The 16,168-nt window shown below is 45.4% G+C and overlaps 1 protein-coding gene across 2 annotated transcripts in view; it reads right to left on the minus strand.

The window, feature by feature from the left end:
* Positions 1-9,244, minus strand: part of INSC (INSC spindle orientation adaptor protein) — a 133,621-nt gene extending 124,377 nt beyond the window's left edge. Inside the window, exon 1 of one of the 2 annotated variants that reach the window (XM_053562570.1) lies at positions 9,047-9,244. In XM_053562570.1, the coding sequence (XP_053418545.1) occupies positions 9,047-9,142 (96 nt within the window). In that variant the 5' untranslated portion in view covers positions 9,143-9,244. Of the gene's footprint in view, positions 1-7,120; positions 7,253-9,046 lie in introns of those variants that run through there. The other variant, XM_053562573.1, reaches the window with a different exon arrangement.
* Between the last annotated feature and the right edge of the window lie 6,924 nt (positions 9,245-16,168).

Here is a 16,168-nt window from a genome sequence, read left to right on the forward strand (position 1 = left end):
CCATATGATGCAATTCCACTGCTAAATATATATCCAAAAGAAAGGAAATCAGCATATCAAATAGGTGTACGCACTCCCATGTTTATTGGAGCTCTATTCACAATGACCAAGATTTGGAATCAAGCTAAGCGTCCATCAATGGATGAATGGATTTAGAAATTGTGGTACATATACACTATGGAATGTTATTCATAAAAATATTGAAATCCTGCCATTTGCAACAACATGGATGGAACTGGAGAACATAATGTTATGTGAAACAAGCCAAATCTCACTTGTTATTACTCACATGTGGAAGCTAACTATTAAAATAATTATTTGCAGGGAGACAGAGAGTAGGCTGAGAAGGGTAGTCAGGAGGGGAGGATAATGGACACAAAAATATAGTTAGATAATTAGATAAAATGCACACGATTGGATAGTACAACACAGTGACCATCATCAACAATATGTTAGGGTATACTTTAAAATAACTAAAGAGTGAAATTGGAGTGTTCCTAGCACAAAGAAATGATAAATGCTTCAGGTTATGGATACCCCAATTACCCTGTTCTAATTATATTACACCTTGGTCTATGACCATACCACCCTGAATGCCCTTGATCTCATCTAATTATTACATCTTGAACTCCTAGATCAAAACATCGCATGTATCCTATAAATACATAAAACAATTCTGTGCCTGTAATAATCAAATTTTAAATTTTATTTTATAAAAGGAGAATCCATGAGTCCCAGTTACAGAAAAGAAGAGAGGGGGAAGGGAAAGCTCTTTCTCACAGTAGAATGCCAGCTAATAAATATACAATTCAAAATTATCAACGACTAAAATTAGTGGGTGTAATTTTGATAAGGAATAGGATATATTCCTAGTTTCAAAGTATCTTCCTACAAATAACTTATTAGTTACAAAGGGGAAAAAAATAATAATTTCACAGTAGAGAAACTTACAGACATTACCTTAAACAAGTGATGAAAGCTTCTATCACCAGCACTGGTACAATCAGATGCTCACTGATATAAGAACTAGAGCAGACATAACCTCCCTTACATGCTGCTCCTGCCCCAATTGCACAGATTGAATCTAATCATGCAGGACCATCAGATGAACCCAAATTGAAGGCTATTCAACATAATAATTGGCCTGTACTCTTCAAAAAAGACAAAGCAGAAGAATTGCTTTGGATTAAGGGAGATTAAACACACCTGAGAATTGAATCCAATCTGTGGATTGGATCCTGAATGAGGTGAGAGAGGTGGGAGAGCCATAAAGACATTATTGAGACTGAATTACAGGGACGTGAGAGAATATCCTTTTCCTAAGGAGATCCATTGTGAAGGTTTTAGGGGGTAAAGAGTTATCATGTCTCCAATTTACTCTTCAGTTGACCAGAAATATAAACATTTTACATGCATTTTATGTATAAATTATATAACAATAAATATATAAAATAATAAAAACCTTTTTTATATTACTGGAGAAAGAAGAAACCAGAATGATAAAGCAAGCAGAAGATGATATAAACAAGTGAGGGTGATGGATAGAGGAATTTCTTATACCAGTCTTGAAGATTTTCATTAAGTTTTGATATCAAAAGTAAAAAGCACTCGATAAATTGTTGAATGAATGAGCAAGCCTAAATTCAACCGTGTCCCTCCCCTGTTTAAAATACCTCAGTGCTTGCTCATAAATATTATAAAAATCCAAATACCACAGGCCAGCAATCAAGGCCTGACATCTACACAGATCTTTGTAATGTCTTCCGTCTCATCCCTGTCACTACGGAGCACCCACAGCACAGGCCCCAGTCATGTTAACCGCTTAAAGTCCCCCCAGCTTACTGCATGAGGCAATACTTCTGTGCCTCAGCACATGCTGGCCTCTGCCTAGAATGTCCTCTTATCTTCCTGGCAAGTTCCTGTCATCTTTCAAGGTCCAGACCACAGACTCGCACTTCTAGGAAGGCCTCTCTGATTGCCCCGGTTGGAGCTGACCCATCCTCACTGACACACCTCCAGTACCTGTTTGGATTATGCCCTACACACAGGCCTGTGTTTGTTTACAAGTCTTTCTTGCCACATGGTCTGACTGCTGCTTGAGGACTGGGATGTCCCTTGCCCAGGCCCTGGCACAGCAAAGGATCTTAATTAATACTGAGGCATGAATAAATGATCAGAATTGACTGAATTTTCTGGATCTTCCATGAGAATCCCTGACTTGAGTCTCTTTTATTATCCTCAAAAACTGCAGAGAAGTGATGGAAATGAGTTCTTTGCTCATTTTATGCATAAGGAAAGGGAGGCCCAGTGAGGGTAAGTGATGAACCCAAGATACCACAGTGCCCGAGGATGAACCAGAGCTGGAATCCATGCCTCTTGCCAATCAGTCCAGTGTTCTTTCACAAAAGGTGGATGGCATGGGAAGGAAGCATATTGCCTTTTACAGTTTGACTATCCTATGCGCAATATGGCACTTAAAATAAATATTCTAAGTGCCATATCGGTTGTAGCATCACCGTTGCCTTTTGAGGAACCCTATTTAACAGATGAGGAAACTGAGGCAGATCTGGCTGGCTGCACATTGCCAGTATGTACTACCCACCTCTGACTCCAACAGAAGTGACAGAGCCTAAGTTGACTGCTCTGTGTCTCAGCAGAAGAGACTGTCTTTTAAACAAGCATCACACACAGGCCCACAATGCAGTTCACACTCTCCAACCGCAGGCCACATTTCACATGGTTTCCAATCCCAGGATATTTGGTTGTAAGAAAAACCCTCCATTTCCCCAGCAATAAGTGAACACTACACACAATTACCCAGCCAGATTGCTGACGCCTACAGATGCTGCATCACACCGAACAGGATCTGTTCTGCCCAGAGATGTCCTCAAAAGATCCTGAACTACTCCAGTGCTTGGCACTGAGGGGGCCTTAGGGCTGGGGTAGGAGAGGCCAGGCTGGCCAGACGGCAGAGTCTGGGGGGATGCTTGGTTCCCAGGACAGAGATTGCTCCAGGGAAGAAGTGAAGCTCAGAAGTCCAGCACTGCCCACTCCTTTGTCCCTTCCCCAGTTTGTCCAAAGGGGTGGTTTTCCTGCTTTTAAGGTCTTTCAAATAAGGAAGCTCCTAGTCTCCCTGAGTGGCCAGTGAACATTCACTATATACTCCAGAGTCAGACTGACCTGGGAAGGAATCATTCCGGCTCTGACCTTGGGATCATCATTCAATCTTGCTGAGCTTCAGTTTCCTGATTCTAAAAATAGTAGTACCTATTTCATAGGGTTGTTATAGAGGTTTCATGAAACAAAAGATTCAAAGAGACTGGCCTTAGTAGATACTAAATAAACATTAGTTTCCATGAGCCACCCTTCTCACACAGAAGTTCTAACCAGCTTACACAAAGCTCTCTTGCCAGATTTTAAGCCTGTTTTCAGTTGGTTTAGCTTAAAGTCCAGGGAACAACCATAGTATAAAAACGCAGAAGAGACACCATCAAGTTTTAGTCTTACCTTTTTTTTTTTTTATTAAATCATAACTGTATACATTGATATGATCATGGGGCATCACACACTCACTTCATAGACCATTTGACACATTTTCATCACAATGGTTAACATAGCCTTCCTGGCATTATCTCAGTTACTGTGCCAAAACATTTACATTCTACATTTACCAAGTTTCGCAAATACCCCTGTAAGATGCACCACAGGTATGATCCCACTGATCCCCCTCCCTCTACCCACCACCCCCCTCCCTCCCCTCCCTTTCCCACTTCCCCCTATTGTTAGGTTGTAACTGGGTTATAGCTTTCATGTGAGAGCCCCAAATTAGTTTCATAGTAGGGCTGAGTACATTGGGTACTTTTTCTTCCATTCTTGAGATACTTTACTAAGAAGAATATGTTCCAGCTCCATCCATGTAAACATGAAAGAGGTAAAGTCTCCATCTTTCTTTAAGGCTGCATAATATTCCATGGTGTACATATACCAAATTTAAGTCTTACCTTTTTGAGAAAACATTTATCAGGGAAGGAACAATCCTCTCACCCATATCAAGCACCAGCACATTACCCCGTACCAGGCCACAGGGTACTCTTTCTGCCTTTGTGATCAAATGCTTCTAGGAGGATTAGTCTTGAATGTGGCCAACAGCTACCAGTGTGGGTTGATTTAACACATATCAAGAAGCAGGACCCCAACATAATGCCTGAAAGCCCACCACCAGATTTGTTCTAATTATTCTTTGGTGCCCTTTAGCGATCCCTTTTCCAAACATTAATGGCCTTGGGCACAGTAAAACGATCAGTCTAGGAGAAAATTAGAAGTTTCACCAACTTTGCAATGTGGCTAGAGCCCTGCCCTGTATTTAGATGAGGCATATATTTGCAGATGAGGGGTAACATATGACTCCCTGACCACTTGGCAGATGTGAGACCCATTATGGGGAAGGAGAAAAGGCTGAGTGTTGGCTATGGCCTCACAGACCCAGGGAGGTCAGGAAAGCCCCACATGTACCCCCTCTACACTCCTAAGTCCAAGCTCCTCACCCCAAGCTCTAGTTGCACACGGGCTATCCATGACCAGAGATGTTATGGTCCACACTGGAGAAGGCAGGGCTCAAATCCAAGAGACACAGACCTCCCAGCAGAGCTATGGGTTAGGCAGGGGTCACATAAGGAGGAGGTGCCCATGGTTCTAGGTCCAGGCCTAGGGCAAAGGTCGAACTCCTTCAGGCACCCAGACACTTAAGCTTTTGAGACAGGGAGGAGCTGGCCGCTGGAGCACACTCAGAGAAGAAAGCGTTTATCAATGGCCCAATTCATTCTCAACAATGCCCATTGTCTGAACAAGCACAGAGATGGGCATTATCTCCCAAAGTCAAAATATCAAGACATGGTCACAAATTAGAATCCAAAGATACAGAAGTCAAAATTGAAACATAGGGTTTGAAAACCAGATTAAACTTTTGAAATCGAGGATGACTCAAAAACATCCACGCAATGTGGTTCCCATCATCAGAGAAAAATGCTTAACTGCTGATTGTTCATTTATTTCTTCTGATCTGCTTCTATAAAAAATGTGAGTTTGCAGTTTAAGATATGCATTCTTTAAAGTTGTTAAAGCAAAAATTAAAATTAAAAGCCATAGTTCCAACTAAGGTAGTTACCAGAATGGAACAGTATGATGGACTAAGAGCTTCCTAGCAGCTAGAGTGAGAAGAGAAATACAATAGGAAAATACTTCCTTCCCCTACCACCTTCACTCTGCAGGAAATCTTCTGGACTGACCACAACCTGCCCTTATTTAACCACCTCTAAGGGTCAGGTGTAGGACTAGGCCAAAGAGAAGAAAGATCCTAACACCCTCCTCAAAAAAAAAAAAATGGTTGCACTCAATTTGTTCCCCTATACATGAGAGGAATTGGCAGGTGAGAATTTAGGCACTCCTTAAGCCAAACCACAAACATGAAGAAGGGGAAAGTCAATACCACCCTTTTAACTTCTCAACTGTAGGAGCACATTTAGTCTTGGCACCTCACTGAAGCCTGTCACCTCACTGAAGCCTGTCCAGAACAGCGAGATGGGCAGGTCTAGATGTTAATAATAGTAATAAACAGCAGCTGACATCTCAGGGCACCTGCTTTTCCAATCACTGTCTAGGGTGTCCCTAGTGGTCCCTGGAGAAAGGAAGTCATGGAGAAGAAGAAGAAGACAATCACTAGAAGAAAGGAGAGGAGCAGAGCAAAGGCTATCCCTGCACCACCCTGCAGATAGGAGACTCAAAGTAGGGTAGATTGAAACCAAGGAGGAGTAGAAATTAGCCCAGCTCAACTCACTATTCTCCCGGTCAAATGGTTGCCCAGGTTCCTAACCCAGAAGGCTCACTAATTTTCTGCAGCTGGGATAATCCAGAGTATAAACTAGAATCTGGAACAAGTTATATGTTCTGAGCTCTGTCTCACATCCCAGCCTGGTCCACCTTGCCTTGCAAGACTGATCTTTTCACCTCTAAAAGCACAAAAGCTGCTTTTAAGTCTCAGACCTTAAGGTCCAAGGATGCTCTATGGGCACCCTCAGTTTCAGACTAAATGAGATACCCCAAAGGCACTATGTTACCATCTGCCCTGACTCCCCTCCAGCCAAAGCCCCTGACTTAAGATATTCCCTACTGAGCCCAATTTCTTAGATCCATTGTCAGAGGTACCATATTTAGGATGAAAGGGTGAAAAGGGGACCTAGAGGGTGAGGGTGGGGCCAAGCTACACATGTTTGTGCATTCACATTTTACAATACGGATGCATGTTGCATGCATGTTGTTGTCCACAGTGTACATGCTGAATGTGCATGTGTGTTTGCCTAGGCGTCTAGAGAGGAAGCATGGGCAAGATCAGCACGTGTGTGTGCATGTGTGTGCATGTGTGTGCACGTGTGTGTGTGCATGTGTGTGCGTGTGCGTGTGCTCTGTGTTTGTGGGTGGTCAGCTTATCCCCTTGTCGTCCTGCTGCTTCTCCTGGCACCAGGGTGGGACACCCCAAGCTGTCTCTCTGCCCTGACCCAGTCAGGTGGAGTCAGCCAGAGTCCCATTCATTCCAGTGCTAGGTGAGAGGGCTAAGCACTTGTCCTGGTCACAGCCTTGAGAAATCAAAGCTGTATGACCCACAGAGAAGAAACTTCAACTGGGGACAAGTCAAGTCACCCTAGAAAGTCTGAGTTCAGATAACCCTCCCAATGCCCCAGCTTCTGAGCTCACCTGATCACTCTCACTCACATCCATCTGTCCGCTCGTGGACCAGCCCAGCCTACGTGGAGGCCTTCCTACCACTTATGCAAACGATCTTCTTCAGGCACAAATACTGTCCACTGGGGACAACAGGTGCCACACAGACACACAGCCACCTGTGGGCACACTAACAAGCTCATTCACCCACACTCACACTTTGGGGCACATGGTAGAAAATTCTACCTGCTGTCATCACTTCCACTGGCATGCGCCTACTCGCACAAATATTCATTTGGACATACTTACACCCACTATCCAACAGTCACAAACCTGCTCTGTCCCCAACTAGGCTGGCAGATCCAGCTCCAACCCCTGAATTTAGCCAGGGATACTGTCTACTTACTCTGAGCCTGCGAGCCAGCGAGGGAGAGCGAGCAAGAGAGCAAGAGCTCAAGCGGGTTGCAGTGGATCAGCCAGCGGTGGCAGGGCACAGCTGGAGCTCCAGAGGCGGCGCAAAGTGGCCGCTGGGCCGGCCCAGCCCAAGGGCCGCCCGCTGCCCCTCCGCCCCCCGCCCCCTCCCCGCTCTGCCCCCGCCCGCTCCGAGCTGCAGACTCCCAAGGACCTTCCACCACAGCGCGCTCCCTGCCAAGCCTCTGTCCCGCGTCAGGCTCTGCTGCCTGTGAGTCTTAGCTGGGCCGACAGGGCTATTTCCGTGGCCCTGGCAGTGGAAACATTGCGCGCGCTCTCATCCGCCTGAGCGCTGGAATGGGGACCAGGTCAGGCTTAACGAGAGAGCCAGCCCGCCTCCGAAAGGAGTCAGGGTCGGGTGACTGCCCGGGAGCTGTGGAGGGGTAGGGGTGCCCACATGTGCCCCGCATGCCAACATCTGGGGAGAGGAAGGCGTGTGCCGCATCGTGATCATTTCCCTTGGAACTGAAACAAAACAAGAAGGGATTTGGGTGCGGTTCACATGCCTAACTTTGGGCAGCCCCCAAACGCCTGGGATGCGATTTGGTTTATTCACCACAGGTGCTTCCTTTTGGAATCTATGTTACCCACACGTAAGTCACCTTCCACATCCCAGACCTGCTGAATGACTGGAGGTTGTGGCAGAGACGCCTTCTAACTTGGGCATAACAGACAACCTCTCCCAGTGCTCTGCCAATGTCTAAGCCGAGAGGAGGAATCTCATTCCTGCCCAGAAGCTCAGGAATGTTGCTTTCTCGAACTGGACAGAAGCAAGCTCCCTTCACTCTGCCATGAATCCCCAGAGTCTGGAGGACCTCCACCTATTCTTGGGGCAGGCCCTGGCTTCTCTTGGGCCCTGTTCCAAACTTTGAACCCTGTCATTAGCAGGAAGTTCTCCCTGGTATCTAACTTAAATTTCTCATGTGCCAATTATGTAAATTTGCTCATAATATGTGTTCAAGGGAAGGGAGATCAACTTCACCACCATGACACATGACCAATTCAGGGTCTCATTTCAGCCTTCTCTACCTTGATGCTAATAATTCATCTATTCCCTTTTTCAGGCTCTGGCTGAAACTATTGCTCCCCTGCCCTTGACATTAACTCACCTGCCTCAGCTCTCTGGAGGCCTGGAGCTCTGTAAGTGGCTAAGTCATTCTCCTCAGACAAGCTAGCTTTGACTCCAAACTTCATCCATCCAAAACAGTCTTATTCTACTCCCCACTTCCTTGAGAGGGGCTTCAGTTCCTGTTTCAAAAGGTCTGTCTGAGAGCCTGGGAGGTAGACAGAGCTTGGTGCTCTCAACCAGCCACCAGGCTGAGCACTAGCAGGAGAGCCACAGCCTTCTTCAAATGGGCAGAGTTTGGAGAATCTTCTGAGTCCGTTTCTGGTAGGTAAAGTGGTATGATAAAAATTGTCTGGACTTTATCCTCAATGAGACTTGGCTTGGCATCCTGACACTACTACTTTCTAGCTGTGTGTTCTTGGACAAATCACTTAACCTCTCTGAGCTTCGGTTTTCCCATATGTATAATGGGAATCATAATAATCTCTGTCTACTTCATGAGGTTATTAGAAGTACGAAATGAGGTCAGGGATGTAAAAGGACCTGGAAAATTAAGATATTTTTTAATACACTAGAAATGTGACAAACATTAGATCTGTATCAATGTTAACAAAAGCCTCAGAGGTGATTTACATCCAAACTCTGTGCTTGGGTTTCAGGGCGAGAGAGGAACAAGCTTGCTTTGCTAGGTGTTCCCTTGCAGCCATTGGCATGAATGCCCCTCACCCTGCATTCCCCAACACACACACACACACACACACACACACACACACATCCACCTTCCCATATACATACAGCACAGCACAGCCTCCTGGACTCCTGGATTCCCCATAGGCCCCGGCCACCAGGACCCTTGCCGGCCACTTCTCCATTCCCCGGGGGGCGCCTCATGGCTCCAGTCTCAGCTGCAGCAACTCCGAGTCTCCTCACAGAGGCCCCTGTGAGCAGCTTCTCTCTCCCTGACCATCCTTCGGGGCCATAGCCCTGGGAAAGTCCTGAACTTAAGGCAAAGCTGGCCGAGGCCTTCCCTGAGGCAGTTCAGGACTGAGGCTGCTCAAGAGAGCTCAGAGCCGAAGCTTTCTTCCCCTTGGCCCCCTCCCATCTGCCTTCCTGGCTTCCCAGTACTATCCTGCTTAATTCTTAATGGAAATTCCATCCCAGGCGCTGGCCTAGCTGGCTCAGGGATCCCAGGCTTGAGCCAACAGTAAACTCCACCCAGATAGAAGGGGCCTTCCTGGCTCTATAAATACACTTACACATGTGTACATACATATACAAGGAGTACTTGCTCAGAGACATTCACCAACTCAGGTATTCTCACCCAGACACACCCATTGCCTGGAAGATACTGAGCATTCTAATCATTAACATCTATTGCATGGTAGGTACTAAGTACTTTAAAAGTATCGACTAATCCTCATGATATGTTCTGGAATTATGCTCCTGTTACACATGAAGAAACTAAGGCACGTTAAGAAACTAAGGGATGTTAAGAAACTTGCACGAAATATCTGGTAATAACGGTCCAAAACATAAGCACCAGGACCTGTGCAAAGAGTCTCTTGTTCCATTTTGCCACCATAGTAACTTTTTGTAGGAGTTATTATTATTTCCATAATACAGATAGGGAAAATGGAGGACAGGGAGCTTACATCCCCTGCCTGTGGCCTCACAGCTGGTAAGGCAGACTCTACACAGACTGGTGTGGGAACACGTATGGATGCACAGAGAGCCACGTAGGTGAACCTCTTTTCCCAAAGTGAAGTTCAGTGACTTTACATTGTTAGCTTGAACTTGGCCAAGGTTGGAGTATTTATTTATATCACAGGAAATGGGCAGACACTACAAATAAAGGTGTTGCATCATGTTTTGTTTTTTTTTATTTGTTTGTTTAGTTTTTGTTTTGGAAAGCTTGTTGTTGATCATTTACCACAGCCTACAGGACATTGTGGGTCTCTATTTGCAAGCATCCCAAGCAGTTTTGATGCAGGCTCACCTGGAGAAATCCTGATCTAGTGATGAGCTCTAACTCTAACCCCTCATAACACAGATAAGGAAACTAAGGCCCGGTCTTGAAAGAGCCCCAGTCAAGGTCACGCAGTAGGCTTCTCAGTGCAGAGCGGCAGGGGCCCTTTCCCACGCCTGCACCTTCGCATATCTGTGTGGTTTATTGGCTAGGAGGGAGACGGTGGGAAAGTCCTGCCACTGTGGGCCTATCAGACTGCTTCTCAGCATTGAGTGCCCTGGACACCAGAACCTGAACTCCACGGCTGCCCTGCCTTACCAAGCCTTAACTGCTCCTTTCTTCCTGTGCAAGTTACTTAGAGTAACAAACTGGGTCCCCTTATAATCAGAACCAGCTTCAAAAGTACAGCCACAGAACAAGTTAGTGAATGTAGGAACCTGACATTCCTGCCCCCTTCCCTTTCCCTACATCATGCACTACCCTCAGACAGAGTGTCAAAGCATGGGTGAGGGTGTGAAGGTGCAACTCTACAGGGTGGTGGCTTTCAAGGAGTGTTCCCGGAGCACCAGCACCATTGGCCACACATGGGATCGTTAACAACATGCACATTCTCAGACCTTATATCCGAGTGATTGAATTGGAAACCTGGGGCTGGGGTCAGGCCAGCTGTGTTTGAAAAGGTCTCCCAAGTGACTTTGATGCCTGCTGAACTTTGAGGACCATTGCTAGAGGAAGGGGCTACAGCTTCTGCCTCACTAACAAAGAACCAAGGGCCGTTCAGGTCAAGGAGAAAAGGCCATCAAGGTGCGTGATCAGCATGAGCTGTGTGGGGATAGTCTCACTCCTTCCTGCCCAGCGCCCTTAACCCTGTGCTCCTGGGGAATCACAAGAGGCTAAGCCATGGCTATGAAGCATCCTGAGCTGAGAGAGACCTCCTTTCCAAATCTAAGGCTGGCCTCTTTCCAAAAACAGTAGGGCAACCTCAGCAGAGACACTGCAGACAAAAGTTCCTTCTGCATCGCATTGGTGACTGCCGTAGGGGTGATTCAGTGCACCTTCCCTGGCTCTTTGGATTCTCAGAGCCATGCTCTGTCTGGCCTGGGACAGCTTTAGGTAAAGACCTGCCAAGATCCTGGCTCTGGAAGCCATCGTAGCCTCCCCAGCTTAGATTTTAGTCTTTCCTCCATTCCCTGTGTTCCCCAGGTTCAGGGAGAAAGATGAGGTTTGAGAGTAATTGAAGAAGTGAGGTCTTAGGGAAAAGGACAAAATAATAACAAAATAACAACTGCTACATTACCACGTGTTGACTTCTTCCTGTATACCAGCCCCGCCCATACAAAGTATTTTCCATGTTTTGTCTTGCATATGTCTCACCAGAGTCTAATGATGTAGTCATTACTAGCCCTACTTTAGAGGAAAGGAAACAGGCTGAGAGAGGTTAAATAGCTCTCCCCAAAATATGCAGGCAGAGTGTGGAAGATCAGAGAGTCATACCCGGGTCAGCCTGACTCTAGGCCCCACGAGTTTCAACACAGGTGCCGAGGTTCACCTGGGGCGAGAGGTCGTGCACCTGCTGCTGAGAGGAAAGGACAGGACAGGGGAGGAGAAAAGGGAGAGCTGGGAGACTTGTGGAGAATAAAGGGGCACAGGTGAGGGACAGGACAGAGAAGCTCCTTTGGGAAGGACAGAGAAGAAAGGCTAAGGTTAGGAAGGACAAAGGAGCCCCACTGGGGTTGAGAAACAAGGAAGACAGGGAGAGCAGTGCACCCAAGCCAGAGCTTAGTGACCCCAGATCTGACTTTGGAGACAAGAGCTGATCCCAGAGAGAATGGGGCCTGCGGATAGAGGTGATTGATGCACATGGGCACTGGGAGTCATAGAAATTTCCCCACCGGGAGGGTGGGGCAGCTCTGGAACTGGTGGTGAGTTCAAATCAAGACAGGTCCACTCAACGGCATCACCTCCACCCAGCTGTCTCTGAGTCATCTTCACTCCACTGTCTCCTCCTGGTACTTCCACCTGGCCAGCCAGTCCTCTCTGCCCTACTGCTTAAACCCTCCACCACTTCCTGTCTGCACTGCCCTCACCCCAGTCCACACCATCCTCCCACAACTGGGCTCCTGCTTAGAGCCTCTCCCTGCTGACCTCTCTAGACCACACAGCCGCTGGAGTCATCCTTTACCAATGTAAATAAGGGCTTGCTTTCCCTGACCGAAAACTCTTTAACAGCCTCTTTTTATTGTGCTTGGAATAAAAATTTCAAACCCTCTACCCTAGCTCACAAAATGCTACATGACTCTTCTCCCATTCAGAGTCTCAGGTCACATCATCTTCCTGAGAGAAGACATCCCTGACCTGGAAAGCACCAACCCCTGTCATTCTCTTGTGAATACTAATTACTCTCTGAAACTGCTTTGTTTATTTATGTGTTTGATCACTCTCTGCCTTTCCCACCCTCCACACCACAGGGATAGAGACCCTCTCTTCTAGCACAGTTTCTGACAGATAGATATTCAGCAAACTTTTATGTAATGGTTCATTCAAGCCTGATGGAGGGCGTAGCTGCCGGGCAGCAGAACAGAGGGGGCAGAGATCATCCAGGAACCATCTGCAAAAAAAGAAAAGGAGCCAACAGAAAACTTGTCCCCCCTAGGAAGAGGATTTAGGTTTCCAAGTATTTTCCCTCAGAAAGACATTCACACCCCTAGTTCATGAGACCCAACATTTCCCCTGCCCTGGGGGTCCAGGGACATTCTAATACATTCTAATAACATCGGAACATTCTAATAACAACATTTTTCCCCTTAAGCTAGCTTGATATTTTTTCTTTTGCTTGCAAGTTTAAAAGTCTTTATTTGCACCTCGCTTCGCGTCTTCTCAATGAAGACAGCAAAAAGAGAAGGCCCACAACACAGTGGATAAGGATTTGGAGGGTTTTTTATGTCTGCGACCCTGAACAAGTGTCTTGACTCCTCCAAGTCTCCCTGTCTACAGCATTTGAGAACCAGTCTAAGAATCCTTCCAGAATATCTAATGAGGACTCTAAGACCAAAAGTCAGGAAAGGGGCTGTCTTTCAGGTAAAATGCATTTGCTGTACATTTTCATATCCCAGGCAGGTCTCAGCAGGAAAGGCCATTCAAGTGTGATTTGGAAGATAGTTTAAGGAAAGACTATTTATATTGAGGGTTAAGAGAACAACAAGTTGTCTGAGGAATCCAGAGATTGACTGGAAGCCATTACCCCCTCCAAGTCTACCCAGAAGAAGCTGGGATCATAAAACTATCACTCCAAAGGAAGGAGGTGGGGAAGAACTTCCCCCAAGCTATTTCTGCTCCTTTCTCTGATCTCCAGCCAATACCTCCATTTGCTGAACCTGACCAGAGTGCAAGGGAGCCAGGTGATGTGATCTGAGGACCAGCTTCTCAGGACACAGAGCAGAGACCACAGAGAAGCTAGAGGGAGGGTGCATAGCACCAAGGGTTGATAAGCAAAACCCAGAAAAAAACCAAGACCTACAAACTCTAAATCCTCACAGACTCTCTCTTACTTAAATCCCTCAACAGAAGCACTGAACTCTCCAGAAAGCCTCCAAACTGCCATCATGGTTTTGTAAGCCCAGATTTATAGCCCTTGGCCTGCCAAAGGCAGAGGCTATGCTATAAAGCACACACAACAACTGGGATGGGAGCGTTCAGAGAAGTTTCACCAAGAGATGAAAAATCTGACAATCTGAATAATTGAAAAGCCTAAAGCCGATGCCCAGATACATTATTGAGGATGGATGGATAATTGCTCAGAAAGGTTCCTTCTAATAGAAACCATGCCCAGACCAGAACTTTTGTAGGAAAGAGAAAATAGATCTGTTTTAATTCCCCTACAATTAACACCACTCACAATTTAAAAGATATGCCTCCAGAACCTATCCTTGGGTAAGCCCCATTAGGGTGAGGTGGGGAGGGTGGAGTGCAGAGAGAGATAGGTTTCAATCTAGAAGACTAAGACCCTTCTAAGAGTAAGAGCCTTCCTAAAGGATGTGCCACTTTAGAACATGGTCACCTCACTGTTGCTGGAGGAAGTTTAGTGCTGTAAACATCAATGAATGAAGCCCAGCCCTATGCCTGGCTGTGCACATCACTTAAGATACAGCCGTGATTAAGGCAGGGCTTCTGACCTTGGGATACTCATAGCCTAGTAGTGGAGAAAGAGATATAAATAAACCTTTCCCATACTGGGAGATAATTAGTAGAAGAGTTGAGTTAAAATGTCCCACTATAATTACATATATCTGGTATGTAATATGTACATATACATATGTTACATGTATCTGGCATATATGTATATACATAGTATATTATATATTATGAGGCTATGTTATTAGGTGCACATATATTTATAATGTTTACATCCTGATGGCAAATTTTAAATTTTACCATAAGGTAGCCTTCATTATCTCCATAATGCTTTTTTGTCTTATAGTCAATTTTGTCCAAAATTAATATAACTCTACTCCCATCACTTTGGTTAGTTAGTTTTTATGGTATATTGTTTTTTTCCTTCTTTTATTTTTGCCCTTCCTGTGTTCTTATGTTTTAGATGGCTCTTGCAAAAGGCCTACAGTTAGATTTTTTTTTTAATCCAGTCAGTGTAAATGGAGGTTAGAGAGCTATGTGTTACACAAATGGTTATCTGTGAGAAGAGCTTTCCCAAAAAAAGGAATCAGTCAAACAAAAGTCTCTAAGGCAAGAGTGTGCCTCTGAGCCAGGCGTTCTCAAACTTTTTAAACAGGGGACCAGTTCACTGTCCCTCAGACCGTTGGAAGGCCGGACTATAGTTTAAACAAAAAAACTATGAACAAATTCCTACGCACACTGCACATATCTTATTTTGAAGTAAAAAAACAAAATGGAAACAAATACAATCACACTGTCTCCTGTGGCCCGCGGGCCACAGTTTGAGGACCCCTGAGGAAAGACCAGTAAGGTGTAGCTGAGTGAACAAGGGAGAAGGACATAGGAGCTAATAAAGATAGAGATAGGCAGTAGCTGGAGCAATGCCTTTGAGTAATAGAAAGATCCCATGCCCTTTCTCCTACTCAAAGGCATTGTTCTAGCTACTTCCTATCTAATAAAATTCCTTTTAGGGGGAAAGCTCTTCTCACAGATAACCATTTGTGTAACACATAGACTTGAATAAATGGAAGAAATGGCTCTATCTAGGGCCATAGAATGTTAATCTATGGCAGCTGGTAGGAAAAGAGTACCTGAGTGCGGATGCCAGTGGGCTCAGAAATGTTTTGGTGGAAGTCTATGGAGTTTCTTTTCTGAGTGATGCCATTATCTCTGTGAAGTGGAAGCAAGGATAGGAGCTGAGAATAAAGATGGCAGAGGAGGTGTTGGGAGTTTGAGGAAGTGAAATAAAATAATGGTCTAGAAGTTAATGGGAGAGTGAATGGACTAGGAACATATAATATGAATTCCTGGCAGCAATAAAGCCCTAATTGAAGCTCCTCTGATCATGGATTTGGGGATTTAAAATGAGGCAATTAATATAGTTGTACATTTTTCTCCAGTATAAAGGTCCTTGGCCCAGATGTCAAACTGGTGCTGAAACCTTCTCTCTCACATTCTGCTGAATGGTCATCTGGCCTCTCCATGAACACTCCAGTGCCAAGGAGCCTATCACTTCCTTAGGATCTCATGCTATCTTCAGATGATACAACTGACAGAAAGTGCTTCCCCATATTGAGTTGACATTCCTCTCCTATTAGTTCCCACCCTATTTCAACCTGTAAATCTGTTTCTGTTCCCTACTGTTTAAATTGCCTGATTTCCCCATACATCTGGTCATCCAGAAAATGATCCAAAAATTTAATGCCATATCTAGTTGTTAGTGAGGCTGAAAGAAGACCTCTTAAATTAGGCAGGTAAAAATACAAAATGGCACATTGCCT

Source organism: Nycticebus coucang, chromosome 14 (assembly GCF_027406575.1).
Source record: "Nycticebus coucang isolate mNycCou1 chromosome 14, mNycCou1.pri, whole genome shotgun sequence".
NCBI classification, from domain to species: Eukaryota; Metazoa; Chordata; class Mammalia; order Primates; family Lorisidae; genus Nycticebus; species Nycticebus coucang.